This window comes from Mesoplodon densirostris, chromosome 2, assembly GCF_025265405.1.
Source record: "Mesoplodon densirostris isolate mMesDen1 chromosome 2, mMesDen1 primary haplotype, whole genome shotgun sequence".
Classification (NCBI taxonomy): domain Eukaryota; kingdom Metazoa; phylum Chordata; class Mammalia; order Artiodactyla; family Ziphiidae; genus Mesoplodon; species Mesoplodon densirostris.
This window is the reverse complement of record NC_082662.1, coordinates 5,710,359-5,736,011: the sequence shown is the minus strand read 5'-3', so window position 1 is coordinate 5,736,011 and position 25,653 is coordinate 5,710,359. Positions and strand designations below refer to the sequence as shown.

The window sequence follows — 25,653 nt, the reverse complement described above, 5'->3', positions numbered from 1 at the left end:
CCTCTGGGGTTGCATCATTAAAGAGGCAAACTAGGCATCTTTTCACCTACCTTTCCAAAATGCAAAATGTTACTTTAAGGGTTTCCTTCAGACAATGCATTGATTTAAATGTGGGGTTTTTTCCCCTCAAATATCAAAATTGTTTGCCCTTTTTGGAAAAAAGTTTTAATGGCAATAAACCGAGACACTTAGGAATCAAAAAAGTATTATTTAGGAAGTAAAACTTGAAATGCCGAAGATGAATATTTCCTCTCCAATTTGGAAACATTTTAAATTAACCTCCCATTTTTAATTGGATGCCTCCCAATTCCTGCCAAGCACAAATCTACTTAGCAGTCAGCATCTGATTTCTAACTAGCATTCCACTCGACAAATTTCTGAGTTACAAGGTCCCAAATACAAGGCTTATCATGAAACGCTGACACCTTTAAGCCATTTTAACCTGCAAAAGATTAACGCTCATAAGACCGACAGTGGGGTGAAGCCATGAAACTTGGAAAGCGGCCCCGGAGCCGGGGACGGCTTGGGAGCCAGGCCCAGCACCCTCCGGCCAGCTTGCCGCAGAGATGGAAAGTGAGGCATGAAGGCACGGGGCGGGGAGGATGGGTCCTCTTCCCTATTAGAGTCCAGGCAGGAAAAATGCAGAGCTCTCCAGATTTTAAAAAAGACTATGTCCAGATTGCTAACGACATAGACTACAAGTCTGGGGACAAGAAGTCACAGAGAAGCGCTTTGCTCACAAGAAGGTGACTTACCATCAGAGGGACAAGTATTCCTCAGAAAATCCCTGTGCCTAAGTATCTCTCTGCATGTACGAGGTGGAGTGAGGAAAGGAAACAGACACAGGGCCCTTCTGCAAGAATCCTCTTTAGTCTTATCTGACCCGCCTGACATTTTCATTTGGCCAAAAGTCTTTTAAGACAAGAATGCTGCATCCTACGGCGTTTCCATCGCCTTGACCCGTGCGCTCTGCATAGTCAGAACCTCCCGGGCCATGGTGAAGCACGATGGGAAAAAGGGAAATATCTTCAGTGGCTCACAGGGTTCACGGCAATTGTTTTGGATGGATTGTTTAGATGGACACTGGCCAAGAAAATGTCCAATGACTGTTACTGCTGAAACCCACTGCAACGGCATCACCACGTGGTCCCCAGAGGATAGATGTGCTGTGGTGAGGTGGCTGGGCGAGGGGGGTATGCCTACGGAATGACCGTGCCATCTTAATGGCCCCTTCTTGTAGTTGGTGATGGGTGTGAAGTGTGTGACTCTGGTGGAATGGTTTGTGAGAGGACTTGGGTGTATCATTACCTTCAAGGCTATCCATGTCAGCTTGGGGGAGAAACAGAAAATACAAGATTAATGTTAGATTGCCGAATAGAAGGAAATGAAAAACCAGAACCAATGAAACTCCCAACAAAAAAAAAAAAAAAAGGAAAAAAGGCAACCTGGCTATCTTCATGCCTTCCATCTTCCAAAATACTTGTCTTATATTTGTCAGTATTTTTTTTAAAATGCCTTCCATCTTTCTGGTTGTAGCCAACACTTCTTTGGGAGGGGATTAAAAAAAAAACAACCAAACTCACATTTTGGAATAAATACCTGCTGAAATCACAGACTTGAAACTTTGATTCTGAGTATTGCTCGGGCTAACAACAAGCCAGGATGGTTCCCTGCTCTGGGGCTACAGGGACTGTGGTGTCAGCGTTTACACAATAAACCTTCATTTCCTGGGATCATGAACTCAATGGCTATAAGCTAAAGAGGTTCCCCGCCCCTCACCATTAGAGCTTAATCCTAAAGAAACTTGAGAACATGGCAACCTGAATCAGACAAATGCTAGAAATAACAAGAGAACAGAATCCTGGATTTCTGTGTGGCTGGTATACATCTCAGCATTTATTATTCCTTAAATAAAAATGTAAGACCTACCGAAAGCACAACCTAATAAAAGGTTCTAGAATCTACTGACAGGACCGAGCTTTATTGTATGAACCGGTCAGAACTCAATTCGGCAATTTTTAACATTTTATCACCACCTAGGTGGTTAGAAAGGTCTAATATTTACTTAATCTCTCTGAGCCTCAGCTTCTTCATCTGCAAAATGGAAATAAAATTGTTTACTTCAGATATTTTTGTAAGGAGAAAATGAGATGATGAGCCTAAAAGATCCAGGACGTACCAGGTGCTCTCTTCCCCACTGAGGGGAGCTACATGACCTTGCAGGTAGTTTCAGAAATAGCAATACTGCACAAAAGAGTAACTCAGATACTCTTCCTGCAACACTTAACTAAGGAATACAAAACAGTCTGGAATACAAAACAGTTTAAGATATTCCGGGCTTCTTCAGATTTTTACAGTTCTTCATTTTAAATTGGATAAGAAGAAGCCAAAAGGAAAAGCTGCTCAGGATTATGTAATGTGTATAATTCAAGGTCAACGATAACACTTAGGATTTACCTACTCCAATCACCATATTAAATTCCCTGGAGTTCTTTAATTACTAATTAGTTTATAGGTAAAATGACTGAGACACAGAGCCTTATTTCAGACACAAATAACTTCCTCAGTATCAGACCAATGCTGCAGGCATGTGACACCACTAAGAGGCCAACGATCTGAACAAAATTTATTTTGCGGCATTAGTTGCCGGTGGCTTTCTGATGGCTTGTTTTTGTTTTTTTCCCTTCTGGAACACTTCCCTTTGGTTTTTAATCAAGGCAATTCAAAGTCAGTCTTTGGATCAGGCACTGGATGTTGTGCTCTTTGCCAAACCACACACCAGACCCCCCAGGCCTGTTTGGATGCTGTGTGAATAAGGCACGTTCCCCTGGTGACCCAGAAGCTGGCTCACCTGTTTATATTTTCTGTAACAACGCTGAATGACAGCTGCTGCCACTTCCTGCTGCTCCCTCAAGGGTCGGCCCTTCAAGGGAAAGTGAGGCAAGAAAAGAAATAATGATGTAGTATAAAAAATGCAACTGTCCCAAGACTTAAATGGAATCATGACTCATTTAACTGACTTTCTCAGAACTGAGACCAGAGGTTTACCAAAATGCAGTGATAAGTTAGAATCGAGATAAATTTAAAAAATGAATTTACAGAATAACTCTCTGATTATTCCTGCTTCTAAATAGAACCATCATATGTGGATGTTAGGAGGCCTAAAACAATATTCATTTTCAAAGTATTGAAAGAATTAGGTATTGCACTATTGGTCCTTGTACATTCCCGCTCTCTGCTCTCTTTCCTAAGATAAAACCAAGTCCTCTACTTTTGTTTTTATTTATTTATTTCTTTATTTTTGACCGCGTTGGGTCTTTGTTGCTGCGCTCGGGTTTTCTCTAGTTGTGGGGAGCGGGGGCTACTCTTCGTTGTGGTGCACGGGCTTCTCATTGCGGTGGCTTCTCCTGCTGCAGAGCACAGGCTCTAGGTGCACGGGCTTCGGTAGTTGTGGCACATAGGCTCCGTGGTTGTGGCTCTCGGGCTCGAGAGTGCAGGCTCAGTAGTTGTGGCGCACGGGCTTAGTTGCTCCGCGGCATGGGGGATCTTCCCGGACCAGGGTTCGAACCCATGTCCCCTGCATTGGCAGGCAGCTTCTTTTTTTGTTTGTTTTTAGTTAATTAATTTATTTATTTTTGTCTGTGTTGGGTCTTCATTTCTGTGCGAGGGCTTTCTCCAGTTGCGGCAAGCGGGGGCCACTCTTCATCATGGTGCGCGGGCCTCTCACTGTTGCGGAGCGCAGGCTCCAGACGCGCAGGTTCAGTAGTTGTGGCTCACGGGCCTAGTTGCTTCACGGCATGTGGGATCTTCCCAGACCAGGGCTCAAACCCGTGTCCCCTGCATTGGCAGGCAGATTCTCAACCACTGCGCCACCAGGGAAGCCCGGCAGGCAGATTCTTAAATGTTAATTAATTAATTTATTTATTTTTGGCTGCGTTGGGTCTTCATTGCTGCGCGCGGGCTTTCTCTAGTTGCAGCGAGTGGGGGCTACTCTTCATTGTGGTGCGCAGGCTTCTCACTGTGGTGGCTTCTCTTGTTGCAGAGCACGGGCTCTAGGCGCACGGGCTTCAGTAGTCGTGGCATGCGGGCTCAGTAGTTGTGGCGCACGGGCTTAGTTGCTCTGTGGCATGTGGGATCTTCCTGGACGAGGGCTCGAACCTGTGTCCACTGCATTGGCAGGTGGATTCTTAACCACTGCGCTACCAGGGAAGTCCGAGTCCTCTACTTTTGGATCAATGATTGATGGCTCGTAACACCTTCTTAGGGAAGTCAAAGACTCCTCTGAGAAACTGTGGAAGGCTCTGGGCCCTTTCCCACCAAAAATGCACTTTACCATAAAATTTCAGGACAATCAGTCACCAGGCCTCCAGCTAGAAACCCCTGTTCTAGGTCATACATTCCTGTGGCAGAGGTGTCAACTTACTTTATATTAATTAGATAATAAATATCCATTATTGGTACCAAGAGTAAGTTCAGATGGTGACAACCATCACACTAGTCAGTTTTATTTCACTAAATCTTCTGACAATTATTAATAATCTCATGGGACCTAATTAATAATGTCCAATAACAATTCTATCAATTCAGAAGAAAAAAAAAGAAACAGCGTATGTTTTAGTTTGAACGACTCTGACTTTTCCCGATCTTGAGAGTGTCACCACATCAGGACTCTGTTGTCTTTTACCTTGTATTTCCGGAAAGCTGTCTGGACAAGCCTGGCTGCTTCATAGAGTTCTCTCTGTTCGTGATCAGACAGAGTCAGCTGAGCAAATTCATTCTCCACCTTCTCACTGGTAGACGCACTCAGGAATTCAGACCAGTCTGCGGTGGAGGGAAGGCTGGGTTTCTCGAAAGCTATTTCACTGCATGGTGAGCCTACAGGGCTCAGGCTGGTATTAGAAGAAGGGGTTAGAGGCTCGTTATATGCACTTCTGAAACAAGAGGAGACACAGGGGAGAGAGGCTGGTGATTGGTTTGCATGATCCATTGCACGCTGGTCAACGAGACAAGATGGTACCTACTGTGGACCATGTGGACAAGATGGTACCTACTGTGGACCATGAGGGATATGCCTTCCACTCAGTCCAGAGAGCTGCTAAGCAGACTCTGAATGTCCTTCAGTTAGTAACTTCACACTGAGCACCTGTTATGAGTTTAGTACTGTGCTAAGTACTAAATCCACTGAGTCCACTATCCAATCGTGAAACTTCAGTTGAACTGGCGGGGGAACACCAGGATACATTATCTCCTGCACTCTGATGTGGGAAGAAAAATCATGGGAGAGGTGAGGACATGAGGGGGCCTTGGAAGAGGCCATGGAACTCGTCTTAACGCTTCCTTCCTTCCTTGACAACGGCATTCATTACATGGAACTCCTCAGATCCAGTGGGCCTCCGGAGCCTCCACGTAAACCCAGGAACCTGCCCTGGGGAGTGGCCCACAAGCACTACTGACCTGATCTGGGCGGCATTTGGCAGATGGTCTACGTCAGCTAGGTAACCGGCCAGCCAGCTCATTGTACTGCTGATGGTGGCCGCGTCCGTCCTCTCCAATGCCGGGGACTCCGTGGGCACAAAGTTCTCCTGCTTGATCCGCTCAGGGGTGGCTTCGATGATGTGCTCTGCCAAGGTCATCATGTTCACCTGGGGCCCAGAGGTCACAGAACACTCAGGTTAGGGTGGCACCTTAGAGGTTATCCAGGCCTACCCCCACTCCCCCAACCTTGGAAAGAAAGACAGGAGAGAGGGCGGGCTTACACCTCAGTCCAGTGCCCTCCCATCTCATCGTAAGGTTTTCCGATCCACCTGAATATGCTGAGATCCCAGATCTGATTACCTCCACATCACAGTTTGGTCCCAAACCTTAAGTCTTTGAGAACATCTGGCTTGTGCCTACTTTCTACTCTCAGCTAGGATCAACCAGTTAAGGATGCTAGGACTGGGCAGTCCTGATCATATTATTGTAGTGACACTACGGGTTACCTGACCACCATCACCCCATTTTGCCTTGCCCAGAGAACCCCAGTTTTGTAGACAGCAGCAATGGGCCAACATCCAGGGGACAGCTCGTGATGGATACAAGCCAACTGTCCTAATCCCCTTCTTGGTTTCCCACCTTCCGTGCACCAACAGGGGGAGGATCCGTGACCCACTTCTGGACAGGAGACTGCACAGAAGTCTGCTGGGTGGGCTCTGGGCAAAGCTTTTGCTTTCCTGATGAAAGGTTATCGATGCACCTGGCCCTTTCCCCTCCTCTTCCTGCTCTGACTACAGATGAGCTCCAGAAGCCACATTACAACAACAAAGCAACAAGCACGAAGAGGAAAGGCAAAAGAACATAAAATCCAGAAAAAATCCTGGTCCCGGACGGCATTATTGAGCAACGGAACGTCTGGACTTCTATGAGAAAAATAAGTCATTTTCTTATTAAACCACTGGAGTTAGGTTGCTGATACCTGCACCCAAAACACATTCCTAATGGATACATTTAGGAATCCTCAAAACTAGTCTGGAGTAGATATATTTGGTCAGAATCAGAGATATGACTTTGTTTTTAAAAGTTTCCTTGCACATCTCTTGAAAATGGAAGTTGAAATATAGCAGTTTAAGTTTTGAAGTGAATTGAAAATGTTCTGAAAGGATCTATACAAAAATGACAAAATGCTTATCTTACAACATGCGTGAACCTGAAAAACATTATGCTAAGTGAAAGAAGCCAGACACAGAGTATGACAGTTTATGATTCCATTTATACAACATTTCTAGAAAAAGCAAAATTCTGGGGGAGAGAAATCAGATCAGTGGTTGCCCAGGGCTGGTATGGGAACAGAGGGTGACTGCAAAGGGGCACAGGGAACTTTTGGGGTGTGATGGAAGTGTTCTAAATGGGACTGCGATGATTGCACAGGTGTATAAATTCACAAGAGTTCATTACACTGGACACTTAAAGTGAGTGAATTTTATGGTATGTAAATTACACCTCAATAAAACTCTTAAAAACACTTATCTTAGGTAATTTTCTAAATATTCAATGAAGAACAAGAATTATTGTGACAGGAATAAAAATGAAAACATTTAAGGAAAAAATATCACAGTTTTTCTTTTCCTTCTATATTGGCTTTCTTGGTTTGTGAGCCAAACAGGAGGAGGTAAGTCCTACCTTGATTTTTTTTTCATGAAAGTATTAAAAAGTGGAATTTCTAGAGACTGAAGGTTATAACTATCTGTAGTCACTCCTCTCCCAAATCCTCTATCATATAAACACGTGTCAGTGTAAGAACACCTTAATATCATAATAAATGCAACATTCTGAGAAACCAAGTAGCTGATTTTTCATTGTGATAGCTACAAAAGGCAATGGAATTTAAATGACTTTCAGGTTTTTTATTCAAATGATGTTGGGTTTTTATTTAAATTCTCTTTGGGTCCTAGAATATGAGCAGTTTTCATAAATGGTCTTGGATGTCTAAAAAGAACACTGATATGTATATTTACTATGTGTATTCATACATCTACATAATTATATATATCATATATTAAATATACATAGTCAAACTTTCTAATTGTATTGTCAATATTTTCATATCCTCTTCATACTAGAGCTGACAAATTTTGAAACAGTTGTGTTAGTCTCACATTATGATTATAGTTATGGTTCCACACTTCTTCATCTTTACTTGCTTTAATATTTAGAAGCTATGTTGTTAGGTGCATAATGGCTCATTACAGTCATATCGTTTTGACAAATTATATATATATATACTATTTGCCTTACCTGTACTTTTTATCTTTTTTCTTTTTATTTTCATTTGTCTGTTATATCTTTACCTATCACATCATTTTCACTCTTTCTGTTTCATTTCATTTTAATTCTTTTACAAGCAGTATATGGTATATTTTGCTTCCTTTTTTTTTTTTAACCCAATCTGAGAATATTTTAATAGAATTAACAGTTTCCAAAGTGGGAATAAGTCACGTTTGAAAATATTCCTATAATATTATGTTATAGAGTATTATTTCTGTTGTTGCTTTTTTCTTTATTACCATTACTGAACTTTTCCTGAATGGGCCAAATTTTCTTTTTTCCCCTTTATATGACATAGAAATTCTGTAGCCTGTTTTTACACTACCTATTAACTTGACATTTCTAACAAGCATATTTCAGGCTACACGTATCTATCAATATCATAATTGGAACAAACTTTGATTTTCCCTGGACAGGGGAACTGCTTTAATACACTTTACCTTCCTTTCCCTACCTCCCTGGTTTCGTTAAAACAACTTAGAATCTTAGTTCTAGGTTACTTTTTGAAACATTATTCTTCTTTTATTTAAAGAATTGCTTATCATGCAACCACACTATCAATAATTATTCAGAGATATCAGTATTACTGGTTTTACTGTTCACTCCTGCAGGAACTCTGGCTTGCCATTTCTTGAATTATTTCATTAATTTTAATTGTTAATTTTTTCATTTGGCTAAAATGCTTCTTTAGACTGCTGCTTTTTTCATAGGTATGTGCTCTTAAATTAGTAAAATATTCTCTGAAGTTTCTGTGAAAATATAAAGTAGATTTTTTTTAGGTTATTTTCTATTTCCTGCATCAACTGTTTCAGTAAGGGCCAGTTACTCTAAAGCTGTGCTATCCAATGGCTATTCAAACTTAATTAAACTTAAGTAAAATCAGAAATTCAATTCCCGATTCACACTGAATACATTTCCAGTGCTCAGTACCACTCATGGCCACTGGCTACCATATTGGACAGGGCAGACATAGAATGTTTCCATCACTGCAGAAAGTTCTGGTGGACAGTACTGTTCTAGATGCTCATCTTAGTTCCCCTCTTTTAAGCTGCTGATTTTCATAGTCTGGTGATTTATTATTATATGTTTATATTTATCAATATTGTTCTAGATTGCTCAGAATTAATATCTAGTATGGGCTCCATCAGAAATTGTTTAAAACAGGGCTTTAACTATGGCAGGTCAAACCCAGCTAGCTAACTATTTGTGTAAATAAAGTTTTATTGGCACATGGCCAACTCATTTGTTTAATATTGTCTAAGGCTGCTTTTGTGCTACAAAGGCAGACTGAATAGTCATGACGAAGTCTGTATTGCCCACAAAGCCTGAAATATTTACTATTTGGCCCTTTCCAGAAAAAATGTGCCAACCCCTCATCTCAAATATTATTTGATTTCCTGAGGAAGGCCTCCCCACAATGGTAGTGGTTGGTAGATCAGTAGCGGGGCGCCCACCACTCACCAGGGATGGAAACATACTCTTAAGTGTGCATGATTCTTGTCCTGTGCTAAACAGTGGGGGCTGGTAGGAAGGGTCCCCTGGGATGCAATGAACAGGAGTGTTTTAGCAACCAGACCTATCTAGGAATGCTGTCTGGGATACGAGATCCCCATTATTTCTACAGGCACAGGTGCCCTCGTGAATTTCTTATGGGAGTTTTCTCCTTTTGTATTTGTTTTGGATTCTATCAATGGGAAGAGGGAAAGAGAGGAAGTCAGACACATGTTTTGAGGATGCTCATTTTGTCCTCCCCATAGAGTATATTTTAATGAATGGAATTTGCTTGTTTAAGAGCCTAACCTCAAATTTACTTCAGTATGTATTCTCTTAATCTATAACAACTGTGATGCTCTAAAAGGATCCTGGATTTATTATAAAAGTAGTCAATTATCAGCTTTAGGGATATTCCACTGCACCTCATGAGAGCCTCAGATGAAATATGCCTTTACAAGAACTAGACGCTTGCTGTGCTTATCAAATCACTTACATCATTCCAATTCTACCCACAGGCCTCCTGTTTTAGCCATTATCAGGCCGTGACTCTAACTAGTACTTAAAACAGCAAAATCAGTCACCCTGGATGCAAGGAGGAAGCAAAAGACTTATTGTAGGAGTTTTGAGGAGCTAGTACAAGGCTCTACTGAGATCTGGGTCCCTGGAATTTAGGCCCTGTTCACAATGCTTGACTCACAAGTGAAAATGTGGCCCAAGTAAAGAAGACACTCCAAAATTCTGATATATAAGCCCAGACTTCGAACCTTTCACTGGTGAGAAGATGACATGACCTCTGGAAATTGGCAGTAAAGACCAAGGAAGCTAGGACGGATGGACCAGCCTCTGCAGGTGTACCTTCCCCACGCTCACCTGTATATCATCCATGGGTTGTGAGCACTCCTCACTTTCTGCACTATCACGGTAGGACCCCAGCTCTGTGTTCACCACCTCTCTGTGAGCCATCATCAGGACACTCACTGGTTCCCGTGGACGCACCTGTGAAGGTGTTGCATCCTTTCCTACACTGGTCCCCTTCGGACTTCCAGTCACCTGTACTGTAGACACACCAATGTAAAGATCTTTGGAATTCCACTTTACTACCGGCTGAGATCCAGAGGCTTGGAATCCTGCAGTCTCTGGAGTGGGAGGGGAGATTTCCCGGCTGTAGTCCCTCACTCCTTCACTGGGGCTGATTGTCTCGGGGACAGACTGCTTAGAACTAGGGCTCTGCTTCCTGATATTTGGCTGTTCCAGACTCAGTGCAGTGGAAAGCAGCTTCTCCTGCCTCGCCTGGAAGTACTCAGGGCTCAATTTATGCTTTTTGGGAGCTGGATAATCTTTGTGGCTCTCACTGCTGGAGTAATTAGAGGGTTCAGACCGAGGTCTTCTCAGCTCTGAAAAGTACAGTAGAAAGGACAGTCAGGATAGGCGATACAATTAGGAATCCTAAAGAATTAACACTTTCTCTATGCCTGAGAGACACAAAGTGCAAAGCCAGAACTCAAGACATGTCCCTAACATTTCAATATTCCCCAGCAGCATATACTATATTCAGATAATCCTCCTCCAAAATCTGTAGTTCTTTCTTGCATGAACATAGATTTTTTTTTTTTTTTTTGCTACTTTCTGCAGTTTTGGGGTGGGATGGGCCGGGGGAAGCACTAGGCATTCTAATAACTAAAAGGAAAATTAGAAACACTAAAAAAAAAACCAAAAAAAAACCCCAAACCCTTAAATGTATGTGAATATCCTATGGACTTTTTTGAGGGTAGCTGCATGACAGCAAAAGGGAAATCTGCCAAGTTCTGAGATGTAATCATTTGAAATGTTTACCTGGATTGGTACTTGCAATGACAGTGACTCCTTTGGGTATTTCTGGGGAGTGGATTGTTTCACTGTGCCACTGGGTCATCCAGCTCTCTGCACTGGGTTCCTCACTTGCAGGACAGTGGATTCTGGGGTTCTGTCCAAGCTGAGCCTGCTCGTCCCTCTGCAGGTGCTCCAGACACTCTGCTAATTTCACATGACCCCTTGACCTGGCAATTCCCAAAGGCAGCCTTCCTAGAGAGTCCGGAATAGAGATAGCCCGACGGTCCCACTTGTACAGCACGACAGCTGCTTCTAAGTGCCCGAGAGCACATGCCCACATCTGAAAAAAAAAAGAGAGACAAAGTGAGCTTCCTCAATACGAGTTAAAAAACATATTTGACTTTTGCCATTGCTGCCAACCGACACATTGGTCCTCGGCACCGATCTCAATGGGGCCATAAAACGTTCCCATGACAAAGTAGCTCTGATACATGTCGTACGTTCAATGAGGGATAATACAAAGGGAACCAAGCACATCCTTATGCCAGCCTAGAAGAACAGTTCGGGGAATAAATGAACTCATTTCTTACCAGAGGAGTACAGGAGAAGTGGTCCACATTCAAGGGGTCAACCTCCAGTTCCAAATCAATGCTATCTGCATGCTTTGTGCTGGAACGAACAGCACCAGAAATTACTGCACAATGAATCCACGTTAAAAAATACCAGAACGTTATGAAACCCACAGAGATGAAACCAAACTGGGCGACTCACATTCCTGGTGTGAAGAAATAGAGCCCCAGACTCCCTAGGGTGCTCTGGGCTCTCCGTTTTGCCAGAGGCCCAGGGGAAATAAAAAGTCCAATGTTTAGTTCAGCATCTCACTCAGGACTTCTCGGGCAGAAGTTCATAGAACTTCTTGGAACTTTCCACAAAGAGAGCCCTTTGCTCTCAGGCTACCATGCTCCCCGAATGGCCAGATTTCCCTCCACCAGTGGACACCCTAAGAGGAAAGGCCTGCTGAGGGGTGAGGATGACAGCGGCCGTCTGGCCCCAGCCTTACCGCCATTTGATCAGGGTCTGGATGAGGGTAGCGTAACCCTGGGCTGCGGCCAGGTGGAGGAGAGTCATTCCACGGAAAGTCTTTGAGTGGATCAGATGCTTGGACTTTGCCCAGCAGGCCCGGCTCATCATCTTCTCGCACACGACAACCACGCGGCTCTCAAAGCAGCTCCCCAGGGTCCCGGGGCCAGATGCGCACTGTAATGAAATGGCACGTGTTCCGATCGGAGGACCAAAGGCCCTGTACCAAGTCAGCATTCGGATGCCGGGGTGGGAAACCAGCGCATTATGATTTGCAGCGGAAAACGGGAAGCATGAAGCTGAAAATAAGACATCTCGAAAGGGAGAACAGAACGTGCCGCGTCCAGCTCAGCGGCACATGTCCGCAGCCGGGCACACAGCAATTTTCTGTAACTCTAAGGACATCAGAGTCCGTCTGCTGCAGCTGACGCTCTGATTGCGAGCTTCGTGCGATCCAGCTCAGGGAAAGTATATACTGCTAAAAAAGAAACGAACAGAAAATGTGGCCCCAGCCTCCCAGCTGAAGGAAACAGTGCAGGCAGTAAACTGTCAGGGGAGAGCAAGGCAGGGTAACGTGTGCTTCCACCACCGGCTGCCTGGAGCTTTTGATTCCCCTGCTCCTTCTGAAGGAGAATTAAGTCACTTAGATGGGGATTTTTCTCCCTAAAGAAGCACTTAGAAATATCCAGTAATACATTTGCAACAACATGGATGGACCTTGAGGGCGTTACATTAAGTGAAATAAGTCAGAGAAAGACAAACACTGTATGATGCCACTTATATGCGGAATCTTAAAACACACACACACACACACAGAAGCCTCCTGACTTCACAGATACAGAGAACAGCCTGATAGTTGCCAGAGGTGGGGGGAGGAGGTGGGAAAAATGGGTGAAGGGGGTCAAAAGGTATAAACTTCCAGTTATAAAACAAATAAGTCCTGGGGATGCAATGTACAGCACGGCAACTATAGTTCATAAGACTGCACTGCATACTGGAAAGTTGCTAAGAGAGCAGATCTTAAAAGTTCTCATCACAAGGAAAAAAAAAATTGTAACTATGTGTGATGATGGATGTTAACTAGGCTTGTCATGGTGATGATTTGGCAAAATGGATACAAATACTGAATCATCATGTTGTGCACCCGAAACTAATATGATATTATATGTCAATTTTATCTCAATTGAAAAAACAGATTTTAAAAAATCCAGTAATAATCCAGTCCTTTATATAAAGCAAAAAGGACACTGGGGAAGGCATGAGAGGCCTCGAAATTTAAGTGTTCTTGCTAACCACAGAGGAACACGAGAAAGAGAAATTCACTCATGTTAGCCACCTGGCTTTCTTCTCTTTTTTGTAAAAGGAGGTTGTGAAAGAAGAAAAATTAAATCAAAGTTAGGAACCTCAACAGCTTATCTGAGTCTCTGCTCTAGCACTTTTACGTTTCACCCCCACCCCCCACCGCTCCACCCCGAATAAATGGCCCTTCTGGTCTAATTCTCCTCTCTGGTATTATTTTAAAGGTATTTTGTCCAGTTACAAACCCCATGAAATTCAATTGCTACAGAAACACTGTTGCTCTTCATTGTTTTTTGATTTGAAATCTGGAAAAAAAAATGGCTGCAAAAATAAAAAGGCAGAGGATGGTTAATGTCACCCTCGCTAGAACTGTCATGACACGTTTAGAGGAGCACAGTCGGGCAACCCCGACCTGCAGCAGAATGACCTTGACTCGAAAGGCCCAGGCACAGCTGCTCTATACACACCAGACAGACACATTCAGGGGCACACGGAAGTCACTGGGTAGTGAGCAAAGAGGGAATTTGTTTGCATTAACAAAAATAGCTCCATCTCTATCACATAAGGTGGACACAGATATTTATTGAAGCCAGCTTAAACTGATGAAAGAGTATTCAATAGCAGTTAATATGGGATCAGACAATAGGCCAGTTGCCAGATAGGTGAGCTATAAAATGACACTACTCTCCATTCCCTTTATGCAGGCTTTGTTGGTGAAAGAAAAAGGATTTCATGGGAATCTCTTATTTTAGCCGTGAGATAGACAGTAAATAACGTTTACTTCTTTTTATAAAGCAGTAGTATCCGGCGGACAGGAAGCCTTAATATTTTACTTTGTGCCAAGTCTTTCCTTTTCCATTGATTTCTGAAGATAGGAGAGAAATAAGAAGGAAACTCCCGGAAAAAGGTTAGTTTCGGGGGTGTGGTACCGTATGCTTTGTTTTCATCTATTGTGATGAAATAGATGTGTTTCATCTATTATTAAAAATATTACTAATACTTGATATTTACAAGGATCATAAAACTCCAAATGTTCACTTTAAAATATAATTGTTCAGAAAAAAATCAACATTCATCTTGAAGAGAAAGAGGGGGAATTATCTGAGGTTTTTAGGTGATGTCTCAGTGGTGGAGGTAAGAAACACCATCAGTCCCTTTAAATTCATTCTAGGGGACTTCCCTGGTGGCGCAGGGGTTAAGAATCCGCCTGCCAACGCAGGGGAAAACGGGTTTAATCCCTGGTCCGGGAAGATCTCACATGCCACAGAGCAACTAAGCCTGTGCGCCACAACTACGGAGCCCACGCTCCTAGAGCCCGTGCTCCGCAACAAGAGAAGCCACCGCAATGAGAAGCCCACGCACTGCAACAAAGAGTAGCCCCCGCTCGCCGCAACTAGAGAGAGCCCGCGCGCAGCAATGAAGACCCAACAAAGCCAAAAAAAAAAAAAAATAAATAAATAAATTAATTAAAAAATTTTATTCTAGGGCCTCCTGAAAAATAATTTCTGCCTAGGAAACTTCCCCAAAATGAAGCTCCTAAATGAAATTGACATAAAGCCTTCAAGACTAATGGGACTCTAAAATAATATTTGATGATTTCCCTGTACCTGACAATAATAATGCATTCATCACGGAACTGATGAAAAAGCATTTGTAACAACGACAGAATGTATAATGTTCTACTATTCTGCACTGAAAAATTACAGAAACAGTTTCTCTGGGCCCTTATAAAACAATTATGTTTTCTATTTATACTTAAGATAAAGATAGAACACAAAACACAAAATAGGCTCTAATTGAACTCAGCCCAGCGAATCTGAGTCATCTCTTGGCCTCTGTTCCGTCACTGGATACCCGCCCTCCCGCTGGCAGGTGACTGCAGTGATTTCTGAGATCAGTAAGTGACTCAAGGCTTAGGAAGGTGAACCACTGAGAAGCCTCACAGTCCAAGGCCTCTTCCCTAACACACAGAGTTGGATACTCAGAAACACAGGGACTACAAAGCACCCCCCTGCCTTTCGCCTCTTCCAGGAAGGGTGCCAGCAGCAGCAGAGAAGGGACTTGTGATCGACAGCCTTGCACATCAAGAAAACATCAGACACCATGAAAGGCGACAGTCCGCGCAGACTCGTACCTGAGCTTGGCCTCCTCCGTTCCCACTCCCGCTGCCCCCTCCGCTGCTCCCTCCTCCGCTCCCCTGCTTGTGCTGTTGGGACCCGGTCATCTCAGCCATCCTCCTTTCCATCTGCTCCAGTCGCTCCAGGATGGACATCCTGAACTGGTTATCTAGGGCAGAACAAGGAAGAGTGAGGTTGTGTTCTGGAAGAAGGGCCATTGACACGTGGCCTAGGCGAGCCTGCAGGACGGGCATCCAAGATGGCCACCGGCCCAACCGAATCACCGGGCTTTGTCCAGGCTGGATTTCTCCAGCGCGGTAGTGACCCTGACACTTCACATAAGACCGCAGCCTCGACAGCAGCCCGAAGTTCTCAGCGAAAGGAACAGAAAACCCCTTTTTGTCAAGGTCCTGGTTTCAGGTTCCTGGACCTCATTTCTTTGGCAAATTCCCCAGTGGAAACCTTGAAGAGAGATCTGGTTGACAGGCCCCTAGAGCAAACAAATGAAATGAATACAATTTAATTTAAATCACTGGAAGAAAGCAATCACTATGGGAAAGAAGAACACACACAACCCCACACAGATGTAGATACTTGGATTTTTTTTTTAAGTAGTATCTTTTACCCACACACTGGAAAGAAATATATATATATTTTATTTTCTGATCCAGGCTCTAGCCACAGACACACACATACATTAGAGCTGGGTTAGGTAAGAGCAAATGCAAAGGCCCTGAGGCAGAACGTTCCAGGAGCGGAAGTGGAAGCCATGTGGCTGGACCACAGCAGAGAGGAGAGCAGAAGATGAAGCTGGAGGGGGGTAAGGACCAATCAGGACACAGTTAAGAACACTGGCTGTGCCATAGAATAGTTGTGTGACTTTGAACAAAGCCTTCGGTGTCTCAGTTTCCTTAACTCTTTTTTTTTTGTTTTTTGGGTTTTTTTTTGCAGTACGCGGGCCTCTCACTGTTGTGGCCTCTCCCGTTGCGGAGCACAGGCTCCGGACGCGCAGGCTCAGCGGCCATGGCTCACGGGCCCAGCCGCAGAGTGGGATCTTCCCGGACCGGGGCACGAACCCGCGTCCCCTGCATCGGCAGGCGGACTCTCAACCACTGCGCCACCAGGGAAGCCCTCCTTAACTCTTAAATGGGGATAGTAACTGTCCTTACCTCCGAGGGGTGTTGAGAGAATTTAATGACCTAACAGATGAAAATGCTCAGGACACGGGTAAGTCCCAGATAAGTGTGCCAGCCATCAGCATCACCTTGTGGCATGTGAATGAAATGTCTTGGGAAATGGATCAAACAGCTGTGACAACATAGTTCTTCCTCAAAATTGCTAATGGCATCACTATTTTCAAAATACAGCCAACTGAATCATGAAAAGGAGACCCTTGGAGAAGAAATATTTTATCAGCGTTCCTTGCCATCCTGACTGTAAATCCTGACACGAGTGAGTAAAGTGTGTCGATCCTACGAGAGATTAAAAAGTGGACGGAGCTAACACTTACCGAATCCGTGCCAGTCACTGTAAATAACTTTACAAATGTTAACTCATTTACCCTCACGGCCATTGTGTGAGGTCGGTCCTGTCACTGTCTTCATTTTACAGATGAGGACACTGAGGCATGAAAAGATACCTAGCTTATCCATCTCCAGGACCCGGAGCTTAGCCCCCATGTGACAAAAGGAAGGGAAAGTTATGGGAAGAGAAGATGCACAAGGATTAGGTCTTACCCTAGGGAACAGAACTTTTTTCTCAAAATAAAAAGATAGTAAATACCTGTTTCATGGGGAAGTTTTCAATACCGAATGTCAAACTGATCTCACTTTTCTAAACCACAAAAGCAAGAGGAGGTAGACTGCTTTTCAAGAATTGTGGTATTATTTTCTTAGTAAGCTATTTCCAGGAACAACATGAGAGGAAAAAAATCCTTCCTCTTTAAAAGTGAAAGGTAACGTCTCTCTGTTCCAATTTCATGCAGACAGATGTGACGAACTCTGAGGACCCTCTGAGCATCTCAGTGGCACAGTCACGGGTGGGGGCGTAACCCTGAATGGATCTGCTTGTGGTGCACTGGCCATGGCCGTGGTCATCCTGTGACCACTAACGGAAAACAAAGTGACTTCAGAGTTGATTCTAGAATCCTTACTCCATGCCCTCCTCATTAGAAAATGGAAATTTTGTAGAATGTGGGACTTCTCCATCTGGAGCCAACTGAGGACAGAGAATTTTACCTTTCAAAAAAGAGTGTGACCCCAAGTGGAGCAGCAGTTATCCTTCGTGGTACGTTTATAAACCCTCCCTGCTTCCTGCTGATCCTGCTAGCCAGACAACCACTCATCTCTGAACCCACCCAGAGACCCTCACTCATCCCACTGAAACAGCTGAAGCCTCTCTAGCCATGTTCTGATGATCTCTTCTGCCAGCCTGCAAATCTTGCACCTATTAAGTGAGTGTTCAGAATCCGATTCGCTTCTCTCGGAGATCGGTTTGCGCTTGTCTGGAGCACAGTGGCCAAGATTAACATGCCATGTCATGCCAAGGGGCAGAAGCGCACAGAGCTTGCCACCCGGCTGTGCTCAGCCCGTCGGGGTGGCTCTGTTCTGGCTGCGGCGGTGACAGTGCAGGCAGCCCCGGCTCATCCCCCCACCCCCACCCATCCCCCACCCATCCCCCACCCATCCCCTGCCAAGCGTGGACACTGCAGACCGACCCTCCCCGACATCGCAGAGCCAGGCCCTGCCAATGCATCTCCCCGCCAAAAGACTGTCACCACGACGCCTTGTCCGCCCCAGGGGTCACTGGCTCCTGCCTCTGGGCTGCGTGTCCAGCTTCGGCGCCACAGTGGACTGTGCAGTCGGCTCTTGCTTGTGATTAAGCTGCTCTGAGAAGCACTTCGCGAAGATACTCAGAAGCAGTTTTTTGCCTCTTAAGAAAATTATATCGTGCAGAACGGTATCTCTGAGCCTCTTGACTCCAAAGGGGGGAGGTAGTGATGATTAAAACATGAAACAACTGAGCGGGCATCCCAGAGTGAGGTCTGTGCCGCCCTGTGAATCAAGAATCGGAGCCTTCCTGATCATACTTCCTTTCCTCTGTAAGGCTTCCTCAGATGGATAAAATGATGGCCTCCAACTCTCCATGACTAGCAAGTCAAAAGCAACAACTTGGTGCTTGTTTCGGGCTTTACAGTTTTGTTAACTAAAACATTACAGTAAAACACTTGGCAGATTCGGAGCTGTCTCTCATCTTAATTGTATACTGTGTGAAATTATAGGATGAGGGTAAAACAATTAGAAGCAAAAAACTTTTTCTGATTAAAAAAGTACATTTAAAGATCTACTTGTTCAGGCACAAATATTTATTGAGCACCTACTGTGTACCAGGCACTGGGGGATGGCTTAGTGAAGAGATCCCTGTGCTCCTTTGTTGGCCAACAAATAACTTCTGCAGCCTGAATGAACCTGGGTTGTTAAATTAATGCACTGTGGAGGCGGGGAGGAGCGGAAGACAAATAACGTACAGATTGAGGAGGCTGATGAATTTGGCCGCAGTCTTGCCCATGATGTTTCAAACAGAGCCAACAGTGATTCAGCTTTGAGGGGTTGCAACCCCCCTGTCCTTAGGACAGTCTGAGTGAAGCGACTGGACTGCTCCCTCGTGAAACCCGGCTGCACGGCAAGTAAGCTGAGGGCACCCACTTCCCGAAGCACATGAGCCTCCAGGGTTATACGTCTGGGTGCCCCCTGTGGCGGCAGTGGTGTCTGGGTGCTTACACTCCGGCTCGTGCCCTCCGCAGGCAGTGTGCCACCCGAGCGGAGGCGTCTGCTCAGCCTAGTGGTTCTCAGGTGTCAGTAGGCGTCAGAATCACCCAGTGGGCTTTTTGAAACACACTGGTGGGGGCAATGCCCAGCTTGTTTTGGTGTTAGTGTTGGTGTTGGTTTTGCTAGGTTTGGGTGAGCCTAGAGGTTGCATTTCAAACACGTTCTCAGGTGATGCTGATGCTTCTGGTCTGAGACCCCATTTCAAGAACTGCTGCTCTAAGACCCCAGCCTCCTTCCTCAAGAATGAATCCTCTTTCCACCCCAGTGCTTGTTAAAGGACCCCAGGACCACCTGCTCGAGCAGAAGCATGGGTTCCCACCCAACGTGGACACGCAAAATGTCACCTGTACATCATACCCGGTCCATCCACACAGGCTCTGCCAACAGCATCGGGCTGTACATCTTCTCAAGCACACGGCCAATTCAGACCTGACGACACTCGAAAACGATTTAAAATCCACCTCCTTGCACTGCTCTCTGCAACTAACCAGGCACTACTCTCTCATCCCCATCAAATCTTACCTATTACTTTCTTCTTCTTCTAAGTGGGATGTCTTCCCAGGTGCCTGTCTTTGTCTCCTGCTTTTCTCTAAAGCAGTTTATTTACTTGCGTGGTTTCGGGGAATGAGATCTTTCAACTATCATGTAGCAATTCCTTCCCACTACGTTCAAGACACACGCACCCACCTACCTGTACCCTAGACAAAAGGTAAATGACGCTGATGGCTTTGCAGCAAGTCTGGCTCATGATTCATTCCAAGCCTCTTCCCGAGCCTGTTCGAGCTGCACCCCTTTTAGCAGAAGCAGCATTTCTAGACTGGGCAGCGATGACACAGGAAAGAACACTGGAGTAGAGAAGGGCTCCAGGTTTAATACTGTCACTGTGCGACTCTGGAAAAATAAGGACCATTTTGCACCTCAATTTTCTCTGTAAAATGGGAATATCACTATCTATGCTGCCTGTGAAGATGAAATAAACTGAATTTTTAAAAGTGGTCAGAGTCTCTTAAGTCTGAACTACTATTGGACAGGGACCTTTTACCCAGTCATACCTCTGGAACATTAAAAAAATTAATAAATTTAAAAAATTTTTTGAATAATTGAGATTCACAGATGAGTTGCAAAGATGGTCGAGTTCCCATATACCCTTCACCCAGTTTCCCCTAATACGAACATCTTACGCAATTAGGGTACATTTGTCAAAACTCAGCAACTAACACTGGTATATCACTACTATTCACTAAATTATAGACTTGAGTTAGACCACACCATCAGCACTGAATTAGAATTAATGTATTTTTTTCTGTTCCAGCATCCAACCAAGGATACCATGTTGCATTTAGCTGTTAAATCGCCTTTCTCTTCTCTGATCTGTGACAGTTTCTCAGCACTCCCTTATTTTTCACAATTTGTGCAGTTTTGAAGACTACTGGTCAAGTACTTTGTAGATGTCTCTGCCTTGAAGTTGGCCTGATATGTTTTCAAATGATTAGACTGGAGTCATGGGTTTTTAGCAAGAGGATCACAGAGGTGGAGGTGTCCTGCCCAACACACAAGCAGGGGTAAATGATGCTGTATTGCTGATGTGGACCTTGATCATTTGCTCTATAAATCTAGAGTGCTCCATGATAAAGTTACTATTTTTCTTTCCATACTCTATCCTTTGGAAGCAAGTCCCTAAGTCCAGCCGAGCAAGGGGAAGAGAATTAAGTTCCACCTTGTGGATAGAGGAGTATCCACACATATTATTTGAGGTTCTCCTATAAGGAAGATTTGTCCTTCGTGGTTTATTTACTTGATCAACCTTTTCTCTGTACTAGTATGAACTCATGTATATTTATTTTACACTTTGGTCATCATTCGATACTACATTAACTGCCCAAATTGTTCCAGTGTGGCCACTGGGAGCTCTTTCAAGCTGGCTCCTGTGTCCCTTGGACATACCCTCAGCTTTTTTTCCTTCTTTTTCGAGCACTTCCTTACATTCTGGCATTACCGGATGCTCCAGGCTCATCTTTTACTTTCCCTGTCCCAGCCCTAGAATCAGCAGTCTCTCTAGGGAGCCCTGGTTTCTTTTATTGGAGAACGGCATTTAGAAACCAAGATCTGGGTGCTAGGTGTGCTCATTACTGCTGGAGTGTCACTGCTCCTGGGCCCTCTCAGTGCACAGTGCTAGGACAAAGTTGTAAGTATAACAGCCCATGTATGCACACATATCTATAATTATTTTTCTATCTATATGAAAATAAACATGAGTTCATTCAATGACTCCAACTCTAACACAGCACTTCAGTATTCATTCTACCCTTCTAGGGGGCATTTTAAACAAAGATAAAATGATGGTGGACGTAACTGTGTTACCTGGATATAATAAGTCAATAAAATAAATGCTGAAAAGAAATCTTCCTGATACATTAAACTACAAAGAGAGAAGCCTAGGCCTAATTTCTGTATCTCAAAAGTACAGGTACAGGATATAGCATGTAGTATATCCAACTACTTTGTTATCCTTCAGTTCCTAGAGTTTTCCAACAACACTAGAAAACATAAAGAAAAATACACTCCTAATCCCAGAATAGCTCTGAGTTCTACAAAGATCAAGAAGATGAAAAAACATTTCTAGCCAACTGCTGGCCCGCTTCAGGTCCCCTTTTCTCTTGCTGGGTTCACCCTGTCCAAGTGTCTCCTCAGAGCTACTACATAAAGTGTCACACAGCACAGCAGCAGTCACGGGTCATCTCTGCATCTCTCTTTGACAGGGATTCCTAACCCTCAAAGCGACTCATTTTAAAAATGTCCCCAATTAATACTGACCTAAATATTAATTGGGGACGTTCCCCTAATATTGACCTAAATATTAATTGGGGACGTTCTCCTAAAATTCCTAAGCAGTACCAAAGTTTTAACACAGAAAATACTTCATAAAGTCAGACACCCACAGCATATTCTAAGTTCAGAAGGTTTGGGATTTGCTGCTGTAAAATTGGAGACTCCCACGTGTTTGGGCATCTGATGAGAGAACGCGTCTGTGTCAGGAACCAATGAGTAGCTGGACTCAGGCTAGTGCTAGACTTAGGTGTTCAGCCGCACCTCGTGACCATAATCTCCTCTAGATTCTGCACAACGCACTTTAAATCTTGGAACTGACTTGATTTTCATGGCTGTATTGAGCAATACAACATGAAGCCATTTCTGACTTTACATCAGATAATCTTGCTAAAAAACACTTAACTGCCTCCTCTGTGACCTACAAATAAAACATCAAGTGTTTGGTATGGCAGGGAATGCTTTTTGCTGACGGCCTCGGGCTACTCGTTAGGGGACCTCTCATATTCACTTCTCTCCAAAGCCATCTGGAATCTTACATGTTTTCGCGCCTTGGGTGATGCCAACCTTTCCCCATGTCCATGTGGCGACCTTCTTATTCTTCAGAGTGTGGCTCAAACATCCCTTCACTTTTATTATCTGTAGCTGCCACTGAGCATCTACGTAGGCCAGACATACCACATGTATTCTTTCTAATCTGGAAAACAACTCTGATTTTCCTTTCTTTTACAGATGAGGAAGCTGAGGCTCCGAAAATGTGTTACTTACCCGAGGTCACAAGCATCAGGGCAGGGGTTTGAGCACAGGTTAGACTCCAGACCTACGTGCTTTCCAGTCTACCCAGCAAATCTTCATGTCTTGCTCTGTGTCCTGATAGCACTTAGCAAATGAATGTATAGTTATTTTCTTACACATGTCATTTCTACCAGAGCGAGCGGTCTACAAGTCTTGTATCCCTGGTATCAGATACAGAATGGGTGCCCAGTCAGTGGAAAGGAATATTATTTTCTAATTTAAGCTTCTTCAGAAGCCAATTTATGGATGAGGTCATTCAAACGCTGGGGCAAGGGCTCTGAGTGAACTCTGCTCTCCACAGTGGGCTCCCAGGGACTATACTCCAATTAGCCAGTTTTACCCCTCACTCCCTTGGGAAAGAAAGAGCAGTCAAAATGATCAGAACCCGGGGCTTCCCTGGTGCCGCAGTGGCTGAGAGTCCGCCTGCCGATGCAGGGGACATGGGTTCGTGCCCCGGTCCGGGAAGATCCCACATGCCGCAAAGCGGCTAGGCCCGTGAGCCATGGCCACTGAGCCTGCGTGTCCGGAGCCTGTGCTCCACAACGGGAGAGGCCACAACAGTGAGAGGCCCACATACCGCAAAAAAAAAAAAAAAAAAAAAAAAAAAAAGCTCAGAACCCAATGGAGGTGCCTTGAAAGCACGTGAAAAAGTTCTAGGCATTTACCTGGCTGGCTGCCCTTTCCTGGGGGCTCAGGTAAGGAAATAATGTAACTGTATTGGTGAAGACCCTGGCAGAAAAGCTGAGGAAGATCTGACTCTTCATAGACACAAACTGGAATTTCACAGCAACGTCACTTTCCTTTCTCCTTTCAGCTTCACATTATAAATACAGATCCCTACCTTCTAGGTATTCCTACTTTTCCCTGGTGAAACGGAGTATTTGGAACACAGTGGCTGGCAGCACACCTTGATCTAATTAGTTACAAAAGTGCTTAACAGGTTAAGCTGTTTTAGAAACATGACATTTTTACCGTGTGAGACCAAAGAGACATTTTCTGGAACAGCCTCAGAAAGTGGGCATGGATTTGCAGGGCCTGAAAATCAGCCAACAGATAACATCTGCAAAGCGGAGCTTGTTATTACAACTGCTCGACCCGGGCCACCGCCAGCCTTGCTGCCAGAGCAGAAGAGAAAGTTTTGCCTTGGCAGGTAAATGAATGAAGGCGCGATCACCAAATACCATCTGCTATTTTAAAACGCGTTATTTGTGGCTTGAGCACACATGTGCCCTCCTGTTGCTATTTGGACTGGGGACCAGAGGCCATGTCTCTCGTTCCATTTCCAGCCCTTGGCTGCGCTGGCAGGAAGGGTTGATGAAGCAAAAGGAGGCATGACTTGGGCTATTTCTGTAGAGAACTGTAACTGCTGCTCTGGAAGCCTCCCGCATTTTGCAGGAAGCTCAGAAAGACGGGCAACACAAAGTCGCTTAATTCCTTCCCAGAATCGAGGGGCCGCAGGAGGGCACAGACCTGCTTCTCCCCAGTGAGCTCCTGAAGACGTCCAAGTGCAGAGGAGAGGGTGAGGCCCGGCCGGAGATAAGGCACAAGCTGTACCACTCTGATTTTCCAAAGCAATGGCTAAATTTAGCCTTAGGAAAAACTGCCATCCTCCACTTTTTCAAAACTCCCCAGCGCTATGGACCAAAACACTAGAAATGACATCAGCAATTCTTCTTCAGACTTTCTTCATTGGCAGGGATGTGGGACTCATATTTCTTCTTGGTCTGTGTTTCACCCTGTTCACGAATTCAGAGTCTTAGGCATGACAAGGAAAAATCCTTTAAGCTGACGAACTGCGGTGAGGAGACAAACTGTCAGAGAGCTGCAAAGCCCATCGACGAGGATTTCTCCTTTGAAACCTTTCAGTGCTAGAGCTGGAGCTGCACGAGGGCCAAGATGTCCAACCTCTCCTCCGAGGACAAGAAGGGTCAGTGGAACCCAAGGAGCTCAGTTGGATCACGCCACGGCATCCGGCATGTAAGGGCACCTGAGTTACGCAGCAGCCAACTTCACCATCAAGTAGCGGACCAACTGCAGTTCAAGGCAGCAAAACTGCAGCTAATTAGCGTGAGAGCGAAGGAAATCAGGAACTCTGACACAGATTCTATACCTACCGTCATCTAATCTACAAAAGAGGAGCACGTTTCAGGTTTGCTAACGTCCCCCAAAGCAACACAGTTGGAGGCCACTGCCTCAACAGTTTCAGTAGCCAGTGAAAATGAGAGATATTATTATAAGCGCAGATTGAGACATTCTAGAAATGGATGAAGTGACGGAGGAAAACCTGTTACCAGACACCAACGGGGTCTCTAGAGGGAAAAGCGCTGTAACAGGACTTGGAGATGAACAGCCATCTCACCTGGACATAAGGACGTGAGCAGGGGATGAACTTTAAATGACTTGCACGGAGGAAGTGGAAAAGGAAAACCCTGCCTTTAAGAACTACAATTGCCAAGACGCAGTACAAAACGCACGGGAATTGTCAAGGGGCGAGAATCCATTAATTAACCGCCGGCAGGTTGTTCTGGGGTGCCCAGTTGTACCAAAAAAACCACTCCGAGTCCTCGGGGAAGAAAGATGGAGAATCAGGGCCAGAACAGACT

The 25,653-nt window shown here is 44.6% G+C and overlaps 1 protein-coding gene across 3 annotated transcripts in view; it reads right to left on the bottom strand.

The window, feature by feature from the left end:
• CAMTA1 (calmodulin binding transcription activator 1) overlaps positions 1 to 25,653 on the bottom strand; it is an 899,418-nt gene that overhangs the window by 14,963 nt on the left and 858,802 nt on the right. For 2 of the 3 annotated variants that reach the window (XM_060088901.1, XM_060088903.1), the window contains exons 2-9: positions 15,620 to 15,771; positions 12,167 to 12,363; positions 11,697 to 11,775; positions 11,131 to 11,446; positions 10,168 to 10,691; positions 5,455 to 5,642; positions 4,685 to 4,931; positions 2,852 to 2,923 (exon numbers count right to left, since the gene is read on the bottom strand). In XM_060088901.1, the coding sequence (XP_059944884.1) occupies positions 2,852 to 2,923; positions 4,685 to 4,931; positions 5,455 to 5,642; positions 10,168 to 10,691; positions 11,131 to 11,446; positions 11,697 to 11,775; positions 12,167 to 12,363; positions 15,620 to 15,757 (1,761 nt within the window). In that variant the 5' untranslated portion in view covers positions 15,758 to 15,771. Of the gene's footprint in view, positions 1 to 1,308; positions 1,330 to 2,851; positions 2,924 to 4,684; positions 4,932 to 5,454; positions 5,643 to 10,167; positions 10,692 to 11,130; positions 11,447 to 11,696; positions 11,776 to 12,166; positions 12,364 to 15,619; positions 15,772 to 25,653 lie in introns of all 3 variants that reach the window. The other variant, XM_060088900.1, reaches the window with a different exon arrangement.